Genomic DNA, 11,950 nt, shown 5'->3' on the forward strand with positions numbered 1-11,950 from the left:
GGCTCTGTGGCTAAGGATCTGTGCCTGTGGCTGGAAGGTTGCCGGTTCGTATTCCACCGAATCCTACTCCGTTGGGCCCCTGAGTTAGGCCATAAACCCCAACTGCTCCAGGGGTGTCCTATAAATGGCTGACCCTGTGCTCTCACCCCAAGCTTCTCTCCCTGTCTGTGTGTCTCATGGAGAGCAAGTTGGGGTATGCAAAAAGACAAATTCCTAATACAAGAAATTGTATATGGCCAATTAAGTGATCTTGTTCCCCTACCAAACATTATTTGTAGCAATTTCAATCAATCTTTATGTTTACACAGAATCCTGTAATGCATAGAATTAGTAAACCAGTGCAAATGTTATCATTGCATTTTTAATTTTAAAAAAATATTCATTTGATTATACTGTCTTGAAGACCTATTATGTTTAAACATGAACAAGACTTGTGTCTGATTTTGGGAAATCAAAGAAATTAATGTCCTCTAAAGGACAAATTCTGAACAACTGCATACAAGATCCGTTTTGTTGTTGCTGAAACACATCTGATGTTATGAAGGATAATAATAATTCTAAAACTGTATTTAAACCTTAAAGTATAAAAAAATAAGTAAATAGAAAAAAAATTAAAGATGTGCCAGAGACAGGTGGCAGTGGGCCACCTCAATTCCTGAGGTGCTATCTGCATGTTCTCCCCATGATTGCATGTTTTTCCTCCAACAATCCACACATAAGTAGGTTAATTAGCTTGTGTAACATTATCCCTGGTGCGAATGTGTGCATGTCTGTGTCTGCCCTGTGTAGGACTGGTGTCCTGTCCAGGGTGTACCGTGTCCATTGCTTGCCAGGACAGGATTCAGCTCCCCCATGACCCTGTACTGGATAAAATAGATGGTTGTCTCAGAGATCCAAAAAGATATCATCATTCTCATGTGGCAGTTTCCTCATTAGGATAATTACACTTGGCCAATGATTCAGACATTCAGACTGTAAAAAACGTTCCAACTGTGCATTTTAACCCTGCTCAAATCCCTACGCTTCATAACTTTTATTTGTGATGACACAGGTCAAAATCCATGACATGGCTAACCTACTGAGCAGTGTCACAGCTGCTCAATAGTGTCACACAAGATTTTGAAACTGCCAGCACAGATTCATTTATACAGCGATATGTTCATTGTTGTAAAATGATTTAATGCTTTAAAATGTCTCAAGGTCATTATAAAACACTAAACGCATTTTTAAATATGTGAATCCTAAGAGGTCCTCTTTGACATGAATAGGCTGAAACAAAAAATTAGATTTTGATCAGATTATAAATTAGTTAACAGAGAGTTAAACAGAAATGTAATAATTATAGCATATGTATGAAACATGAATATTCATACATGTGAAGAAATGTATATGGGATGCTCCTACCAGTGGAGAAAAAGGTACTAATAGAAAGTAAATTGAAACATGTAATATCATCTGAAAGTGGCCTAATGTTACAGCAATACTGATGCAACAAAGAAAACAATTGTTTCAATGCAACATGAAATTTCCATGGAAACTGTAAATATTTTTTTTTAAAATAGCTAGCAACCACTACTGGTTAAAACCCTAGGGATCCAATTTTCTCTGCAATTCAGAGTCTTGGCTATTTCTGATTAAACCAAAGCACTGATATGTGGAAGTCTGCTGGTTAGCACTTTTACATTTTTTATAAGGCTTTTCATCTTAAATCGAAGTTTTCATATCAAAACACTTCACCTACAATGCTGAAAGAACTGCTGTGCACATTCTTTCATAGACTGATCCTCTTTCTTGACAGTAAACCAGCAAATGACCTTTGCACAATTATACAGTGTATATTTACTATTAAATTATCTTAAGAATCAATTTTTAATTATTATATATTCTAGCACCACATAGCTTACAAAGCAGTGACACATCAAATCTTCTAAACCTTCAGTGACTTGCATATTATTTTGAATACCAGTGAACTGGCTCCTCTCAACTCAAATCATCATTCACTCATTAGCTGTCCCTCTTGATCATGTATCGCTTTCCTCTGACCTTGAAAAATGATCCAATTGTGGTGAGCTTCAGCTTTGACACCTTTAGATCTGAAAAATGTTTTTCAGATATTCTCCCTTTCCTTCTGGTCTGGGCAAGAGCCATAATCTTCTTGGGAGTGTAATTCATGTGTGTTTGAAATTCCCTTTTCTGTCCTTCTCTGGTATGAGTTCCTACGTCAAAGTGGAAGATGAGACTCTTCTTTAGGAGCCTGGAGGTTACCACTCAGACAATATGACCACCCCGACAGAAAACAAGGCAGATGATCTTAGCTTCATTGTTTGTGGTGCGTGCTTTGATGGAAAAAAGCATCTATATCTGCCCTCCTTCTTGATCAATTGTCTGCAAATAGTATTGGCACTACAACTAGCTCCAGTCTTTTTAAGTGGTCTCCTGATATGTTTTCTGTTTCAGCCATGTACAGCAAGGTAGGAATTATGACTACACAAGTAGAGCTAACTTTGTAATTTTCATGTCACAATCCTCCAATAACCCATTCTTCAGGTAGGCAAAGGCTGCACTGGGAAATTTCAGGCAATGCTGGATTTCTTTGGAAAAATAAATTAATGGAGCATTTGTACTGGGAGCTCGCTCATGGAGACATTAACTTGGTATTTTTAATGTATTGCAAAACCAAATACTGTACATTCATAATAGTTTGGAGCTCCAATTATATCTAGAGACATACTGCTGCATCATCAGAACTCTGAAGTCAAAATAGTTTTGGACGTTAAAAAATGTACAATCCATTTCGTAGGTCCACACAAGTCTTTGTTCAAATGGAGTCAAACCCACCATTATTTGACTCATGATGAAATAATTCAGAAGCATTGTTTCAATCTGGATCTGTATTAACGGCATGGAGGTGTCAAGTTTAGTCTTGTCCAGAGGGATTAAAATGTAAAACAGAAAGTATCACAATACTTTAATAACTTCCTGGTTTAAAAAAGTGTGCCAGCAAATTAGACTTATGAACTCAAATTGAGTATCAATACCAGATGAGTCCTTGTTACAGATGGTAGAATTAGCCTATTAAATCAAAGTCAAAATACCCACAAACTTTGACTCTCTTTAGGTGTGCGGGAGTAAAAAAAATGAAAGTAAAGAACAAATCCTTGCAAACGACAATATGTATAATTTATATTTACTGTCTATTGTTCTTTTTAAGTTTTATTGCTAATTTCCTGATTAAAGTCATTATTGCCAATTTAAAATAATGTGAAAATGTCATCTTTAATAAGTACTGGCATGCTAACATTTCTAAAAATTAGAAAAACTTTTTTTGCTTTGCTTTTACTTTCAGCATGGGACTTGTTCCTTTGCAGCTTGTATGCTGACACAGGTCCACATTCTGACCTAATGAGTAATATGTTTGTTTAATGGGTATAACAGAGTAACAGTATTTTATGTGCAAAATGTCAATCATTTTTTGTACAATAAATGGGAGATTTGCAAACTTTATGATGCAAGAGTTCCTCCTTTAAAAGCCAACTATAAAAAAATTATACTTTTTGTCACTGATAATTTGAATTACATTAACATTGGTAAGCTGTGGCACAATTATATGTTCACATAACAAACTGTGAAATGCATCTAATGATCCTTAATTTTAGGTCTTACATAATGCTCCCCTAATGTCTCTCATTAACTTTTGGGTTTTTCCATTACACAACAAATAAAAGTCTGGGTGGGACATTGACAATTTCATGACATGTAAGACAAAATAAGGCTGAATTCATAAACCACTGATTGGAAAACACTTTGAAAACCCATGAAAATGTTAAGCATAAATTCTACCAGAACAGTGAACTGTATTTCAAATTTAATATTAAAAGGTCAGGGCCCATATACACCTTTTCTCTGAAAATCATAAGCTTTTGTGTAGTGTTTCAAATTTGATTACCACAGAGCACACCTTTTTACTGTTCACTACATTGTTACAAATACTCACAGCATAGTATGCTCAGAATTGAAGAGAAATGCTTGATATAATGTTATTAAATCAAATATGTGCATTTCCACATGATACCACTAGGAGGAGGCAAAGTTACTTTGTTTCAGTTGTTTACTATTCAAAATCATTTCTGTATACAAGATCACCTTAATTTAAAAACAATTCATAAAAGTATGTATCCATAAACCATAGGCCAATTAATAAACCTAATGTTATAAAACATTAAAAAAACAGCTCCATTTCTAATTGTGCTTGATCCCAGTCCACGACACCCAACTCTAACTGAAGGAAGGAATCCCCTGACCACTACCACTTAATGCTTACAGCAAAACACAACAAAAGGCAGAAACCCTCAGAAAGGGACATTTTTAAAGTAACTAATCAAACATAACCAGCATGCCTTTGGGAGGAAAGAGGTAGAGTAAGAAGTAGCTTCATGGTTTTTCACATTTCAAAACCAAGCATTAATCAAAATTTTAGCATACCATTTTTGCCCATACAAAAATGAACCATGACATACAGTATGATGCATTATTTATTAGAAACTTCATAAAACAGTAATTTTCAGATAGTAGAGGTATTTTCAGAGTTATGGAAATACACAGATTTAAAAAGACAAACAAGGAAAAGACAAAGGAATACATTTCACTTTCAAAGGATAGAAAAAAAACACAATCTTAATTGGATCAATACATACACAGCCTGTAAAGCATCTTTAAAAATAAGTTCTCAAAGAGAACATAAAGGCAGTATACATAGACAAATTTAAAAAGTTGGATTTAATCTGGTCTTAAACTGAAAGTTATTTTATTTCATTTTAAAACCATAGCCCAAATACTCAGGTTAAGAATTCAATACCACAAACAGAATCTTATACTTGCCCAACAAACAAAAAAAATCTTTTTTCAACCTTTCTTTGGAAGCTACTATGAATCAACCTTATTAAAATAGGCACAGTGATATGACTTTCAGTCTTTTCAGTGATATGAAAAGATTGAAAACAGTACAAAACTGGTTATTTTCCAGAACTTAATTTGTCAAAGAATATCGGGATTTCCCACTCACCAACAGACAACTTAAACTCTTGTTTCTAAAACTCTTATGGCCTGTTTAAAAATACAGAGCCACAGCTTTCGATTTCTTGTTCTTTTTCCTCTTTTGAAACCTCATTTTACAGACTCACAAAATAATGCTCTGCTTACTTATATACAGTACACAGTGCATAGTCCATAAACCCTGCACAGCCCACTACTACTATAAAGTGCAAATTATTGAAATGTAGCCTGTATCAGCAAGGCGTGTTTAACAGAAATGGTTATACAACTAACCAAGCTGCAGTTTCAGTTTTTGAAAGTAAATCTGTAGGCATTGCCGTTGGTTGTTTTACTCCATTTCCACTGATCTTTCTTCAGCAACAAAGCTCAAATCGCTACCAACCAAACATGTACTCCATTGCTTTGGAAACAAAACTCTCATCTTTCCTTGGGGTCTGCTTGTCAGAAACCACCTACAAAACAGTAATTGTTCAAGGATTAATGTATGAGTTTTGACAACAGCTTCAGTAACTTAACCTCCTAAGTGATCTACCATCTAATTTCTTTTATACATGTTTACTTTTTTCCTTACCTGGTAGTCACTGCTGGATGCCTTATAGGCAGCACTGAGGGGTCGCATAGATGTGGCTCGAGGTGTGTTTGGCAGCTGTGTTGGAGTCCCTATTGTTTTAACTGGAGGGGTAAACACAGAACTGGAGGATGAAGAGCCTTTATCAGAGCTCTCCATTACATTCTGAAAAAAAAATGCAATACAGTTACTTTCCACACTGCTACACAAAGCAAAACCGCATGAAGAGACTGACAAGAGACATCAGCCTTGGTTTCCTATACTTGATTATGAGACAAATTTTAAACAGGCACTTCATAATTCCCAATTATGATGATTAGTTAATGCTGCTTAGCTGAAAGAAAATCAACAGGTAGCGCACTCACCTTTTCTATGCAAGGCTTAACTCCAATCATGATGGCATCTCCAAAGACTTTCCCATCTTTGCTGAGCGCTTTTCTAGCTTGGAGTTTTGATTGATACTGAATATGCATCCAATTGCCATTATTAGACATCTACAGACAGTAAAGAAAGGTCACGCCCCTTCAATATAATGCTTAAAGGAAATTGTTGATCCATAAAATAAAACTGAACAAAAATATATTACAAAAGACTTGATAAAATGTGAAAATCTACATGATGAAAATGTGAAAATTAAGAATTAACTCATAACCTTACCACGTGTTTCAATACGTTTCCATATTGGGCAAACTGCAAAAGTATATATGAAGCTGATGCTGGAGGAAACCTATTTAAAAGAATAAATTTAAGAATTAGTATTTCAGATATATTTTACAGTTTCAGACAAAACTTGACCCTACATACAAAACAATATTATTAACCAAATCTTTCAGAATATCACTTATTGAATTACAAAATATTACTTATTGAACTATAAAGATTCATTTTCAGTTTACTTAACAGAGATTCATACTACATTCTATCGAGTAGTGCTCAAGTTTGATGAAATTTACAAAAAAATATGTAAAACATTTCTATGTTTATGTTTACTGTATGCAAATTATTTAGCAAGCATTAGAACAAAATGCTGAAAAAAATAATTTGAAAATGCTTATATTTTGTTACCTAGCATATTTTACACTAATAATTATGTGCAAGTCAACTTTTTTTTTATGAGAGGCTGTGGTATGCTCATTCATAGCACTGTATTAGTCCTTTTGTTCATTCCTTCATCCTGAGTATGAGACATGAAATGCGCAACAAGGTGTTTGGAGACTTGAAAGACAAACAGGTTTGCAGGTTTCAATCAACCTAGAGCAATACCACAACTCGGAAACACAGGGAATGCTGCTAACAGAAACAATAACAAATAACAATAACATAGAAATAACTACAGCTGCCAAAGGTAGAAGCAGAAACCTCACCACAACTTATATTATCTACAGGTTCTGCTGGTATCAAGGGCAGCACCTCTACAAAGATGGTATCATGATTCAAGGTCAATAGGTTGTACAACTGCAGTGTATCAATATAAGACAAGCAGCACTAAGATGTAGGCAAAGGGTGTTGGTTTGTGACTTTTTGCAGTTCTACCTTATCTTGCAATAGGTGGGTCTACATATATTGAAAATGTATATATCGCATTGTATGATTTATCCACTTGAGGTGGTGCAGGAAGCAGAGCTAACCTATGACTTGCCAGAATAAGAAAAGGGGTTCCTTGACCCACATAGCTATCAGAAGGAAGCTTTCATGGGTGTCAAAAACGTGGCTAGAGAAAGTCAGAGGTCAGGTTAGAGAAACTGATAAAATACCAGATATACAATGCCTTGCAAAAGTATTCACCCCCCTTGGACTTTTTCACATTTTATTGTGTTACAGCATGGAAACCTGATGTGTTTAACTGAGATTTTTTACCACTGATCAACACAGTACTCTATAATGTCAAAGAGAAAAAAAATCCAGACATTTTACTAAACTAAAAATAAAAAACAGAAAATAACTGAAAGCATAAGTATTCTCCCCCTTGCTTTGAAGCAGCTAAATTACCCATTAAGTAACCAACTCTCTTCTCCAAGTCACATAATTACTTGACTGGAGTCCACCTGTGTGCATTTGAGGTGTTTCACATGATTGCAGAATAAATACACCTGTGTCTGGCAGCTTCCTTTGAAATGCACTATGGGGGGGAAACACTACATCATGAAGACCAAGGAATGTTCCAAGCAGATCTGAGACGAGGTTCTTGAAAATGACCATTTAGGATATAAGGATATAAGAAAATTTTCAAGGCACTGAATATACCTTGAAGCACAGGGAAGTCCATCATTACAAAGGTGAGAAAATATGGAACAACTGTGAATCTGCCCAGAACTGTCCGCCCTCCAAAACTGAGTGTCCGGGCAAGAAGAGCCATAGTAAGGGAGGCCACCAAGAAGCCTACGGCAACTCTAAAGGAGTTACAGTCCTCCATGACAGAAATGGGAGAAACTATGTATTAGACAACAATAGCACGCACGCTTCATATATCTCGGTTGTACGGAAGGGTTGCAAGAAGAAAGCCTTTGTTGGGAAAAAAAACTCATATTACATCTCGGCTGGAGTTTGCCCAATGGCATGTGAGAGACTCAACAATTTGGAGGAAGATTCTATGGTCTGATGAAACCAAAATTTAACTTTGTCTGGTGCGAACCTAACACAGCATATCACACTGAGAATACCACCATTTGGGGATGCTTCTCTGCGGCAGGGACCGGAAAACTCATAAAGATAGAAGGAAAAATGGATGGAGCTAAGTACAGAACCATCCTGGAAGAAAAGATGCTGTAATCTGCAAGAGCACTGGGACTTGGAAGACGATTCATCTTCCAAAAGGACAATGATCCAAAACATACAGCAAAAGCCACACTGGAGTGCCTTAAAACTAAAAAGGTTAATGTCCTGGAGTGGCAAAGTCAACGCCCAGAACTCAATCCAATTGAGAATCTATGGAATGACTTAAAAATTGGTAATCAAAAATGGTCACCTTCCAACTTGATGGAGCTTCAGCAGTTTTGCCAAGGAGAATGGGTAAGAATTCCAGTGTCAAGATGTGCAATGCTGATAGAGACTTACCGAAAGAAACTCACAGCTGTAATTGCTGCCAAAGGTGGTCCTACCAAGTATTAACTCTGGGATTGGGGAGGAATACTTATGCATTAAATTATTTTCTGTTTTTTATTTTTCATTAATGTAGTAAAATGTCTAGATTTTTTTTTCACCTTGACATTACGAAAAAGAAATTCCTAATCCAAGAAATTGTATAAGGCTAATAAAGAGATCTTATCTTATAGAGTACCTTGTGTTGATGACTGGCGAAAATTTTGTTAAGTACATCATGGTTAAAATAAAATGTGAAAAGGTAACCCCAAGGGGGGGTTAAACAACTTTCGCAAGGCACTGTAGGCCTCATACCTTTACGTACCTTAAGAAAGACAGGTTTAACAGGAATTTAGAAAGGTATATAAACCGCAGAAAATGTCTATTACGTCACTATTGTACTGCGGTTGATCCAAAATGTTGTAGCATTTTCAGGTTTGGAGTTAGTTTGCTGTGTAGTAATCACTACTAGTGATGCTTTGGGAGGCACGAGTCAGTTAAGGTGTTCTGCATCAGCTGCAATAATAAAACTGAAAGTAAGATTACTAGGTAAAATTTCTGAACTTCAAACTATTCACGTTTTTTAGTGGACCTGGTGATTACATACCTTTATATTATTGGTTAGAACTCAACTGTTGTACCCTTGAGCAAGTTACTTTATTCAAATTTCTCCAGTTAATGCCCTGCTCTATAAATAAGCTACTATATTACAAAATTGTGAAATAAAATTTATTCACTTGACTTATCTGGGAAAACAATAAAAAAGAAACCTACAGTATGTGTCCCCTCTTTAAGTAAAATACTAAACTAAAGGGATTTAATCTCGCACCTCTGTGAAATGAAGCATTTTAAATGTTCTTCTCAGAAACATGTTTACAAAAGGTGAAATGATACCACAGTAAACCTAGCTTTAGCCTGTCAGATATCTATCTGGAGTTAGAACTTTTGCAGTGTACAGTATGTGCAATGCAAACTTAAAAAATAGTATTTATATTTACCCAAAAACTGTGACCCAAGTTTCATCTAAATGGTCATCTGAAGAAAGTGCATCCCCCTGGGTATAGAAAGGATCAACTTGGGCTGGAGAGATGGCTGCCCTTCTCTGTTGGCCGAGAGGACTAAATACACTTGATGCTGTTAAAATTCAAACAAGTAGCTGTTTTAGTTCTGTTAGAACCGTGCGTTGCACTTTTCCTTTTCAGATATTACAAGACATATTAGTTGCCGATGGCAAGATAAAAATAGCTATACGTTTTTTGCCTTTACCACCAAATGAAATCTCAAAATGTCTCAAGAGGATGAAATTAAAATTCAACCCACGGTTTAAGCGGACTAGCGATTAGGTCAATTTATTTTGTACCCCCATCATATCATATTTGCAACATAATTTTAATAAACCAAAAGAGCTAGAGGCACAGATTTTTTGTTTAGATTAAAAAAAAAACACTCAGCCCATTAAGCCTTAAAATCAAAAGCACTGTTCCCCAATTTAAAGCACTGCATATGAGATGTTCATGTTATTAACTGATGTTAAAAAAAGATGTCTTGCAAAAGTACTTCAACCATATAATTCACCTGTTCCTGGGGAGGCAGCAGCCAAGGCAGATAATGGGGTCTGTAGCACTGAAAAAGAGGGCTGTGGACAGGAATGGCGATATTTTATTACAGGAAGATGATCAGATAATGTGATAAGAAAATAAATCAACAGTTCTAACTGCTTACTTGCTTCTGCAAACTCAGTGATGATGCCCCAATCCCTGGACATGTTAACTCATCATATATACTTCTAACTGGGGGTGCCCCACTCTTGTCCTTGGGTGTGGGGACAACTGGCTGAGGAGGTGAACCACCTGAGGGGAAAAAAAATTGAGAGAGGCATCTTGCACATGTGCAACACTGAGTTTTACTCTGTGACTATATTTAAATCTCTATTCCTCATCGTGCCGTAACCTTATCTTGTGGTCATTTCTTCTAGTATACCACAGTGTCTTCACATCTTGACTAGCACAGCCAAATACTTACACGGTAGTGAGAAAGGTTGCTCTTACTCCTTCAGAAATGGACATTTCCCCAAAATAAATGGTCTCCATAAATCCATTCTAAATTTTACAGCCCTTTCTCGGCACTTTAAATGTGATTTTACATGCACGTACCTCGATATGTTTTTTGGAACGGAGAACCCCCCCTAAACAATTGGTCAGTGGATTATTTGTTGCGTCCGTCACAGCCAGCAGACCTTCTGCACGAAGCAGACTGGTATAAATTCACACCTGTTACGCCATGTCCCGTAAAATCGTGGATTATGAAGATGAATACATAAACAGCTCACCCGTCATAAGAGGAGACCTCATTTCCATCCCACTGCCGACAGAGCTGCTGAAGGTGCGAGGCTGGGGAGTCACCGGCGCTGGCAGGTCGCCCATCAGAAACCCGGGCAGGAACTGTGCGCCCGAACTGGGCTTTGGGGAGGTTGGCGACCCCAGGGTCATTGGTTCTGTACCTGACAAAGTTAAGATAAATCCGTATATTTGCTTTTATCCGACTCACCTAGAGCTGCCCAAAACACCGTTTCATGGAGACTCTTCCTTGGAATAAAACAAGCCAATACCTCTAAACTTTTTTTGGAGTAGCTTTGAAGGCAATTTATTAACACAGTATAATAGTTCATATATATATATATTGATGACAATAAACAAACATACAAATCTCGAATTAGTATTAGCAAAAATTCATATTGATTATAAAATGTATTAATACCCCTCACGCTATATCCCCTATGTTCAAAAAAAGCGATAAGTCTAGTGTTACTGCAGTTATAACTGTCAACTGGGACACGCCATAAATAGAACAATGTCTCAAAAACTATAAAAATAAAATCAGAATTAGATATTTTATCAATATTGCAGTCTTAACATGACTATTAATTAATTTAGGCCTGAATGAGATTAAGGGAATAACATGGAGCGGTAGATTTTAAAATATATGCATTCCTAACCTCCAAAAGTACAACACTAGAAAAAGACTGTACCCACCTTGAAATTCCATTACAGGCTACCCACAAAACAGTATATAAGGACAGCTGAAAAAGTAAAGCAAGCTGATTTTTCCAATCAAAATGTGCCTAATTTTAGGTTGAAATAGATTCAAATTTTCAAATAATGGCGGAAATCGTGCGCTTTCCAGCAATACCGAGGCATTCTGGGGGTGACGTCATATAAAAGCTGCGGGCAGACTCCTGTTTCATGTGAAGTC

General features: G+C 36.4%; 1 protein-coding gene across 1 annotated transcript; it reads right to left on the reverse strand.

Moving 5' to 3' along the window:
- Window positions 1-4,176: 4,176 nt before the first annotated feature.
- nup35 (nucleoporin 35) lies at window positions 4,177-11,916 on the reverse strand. The gene is made up of 9 exons (XM_006636482.3): window positions 11,731-11,916; window positions 11,028-11,198; window positions 10,421-10,548; window positions 10,274-10,334; window positions 9,697-9,832; window positions 6,278-6,347; window positions 5,986-6,114; window positions 5,624-5,785; window positions 4,177-5,504 (listed from the first exon to the last, which is right to left on the reverse strand). Exons 1-9 carry the CDS (start codon window positions 11,741-11,743, stop codon window positions 5,427-5,429), a joined length of 948 nt encoding a protein of 315 aa, XP_006636545.3. The 5' UTR covers window positions 11,744-11,916; the 3' UTR covers window positions 4,177-5,426.
- Window positions 11,917-11,950: the final 34 nt, after the last annotated feature.

Source organism: Lepisosteus oculatus, chromosome 12, assembly GCF_040954835.1.
Source record: "Lepisosteus oculatus isolate fLepOcu1 chromosome 12, fLepOcu1.hap2, whole genome shotgun sequence".
NCBI lineage: Eukaryota > Metazoa > Chordata > Actinopteri > Semionotiformes > Lepisosteidae > Lepisosteus > Lepisosteus oculatus.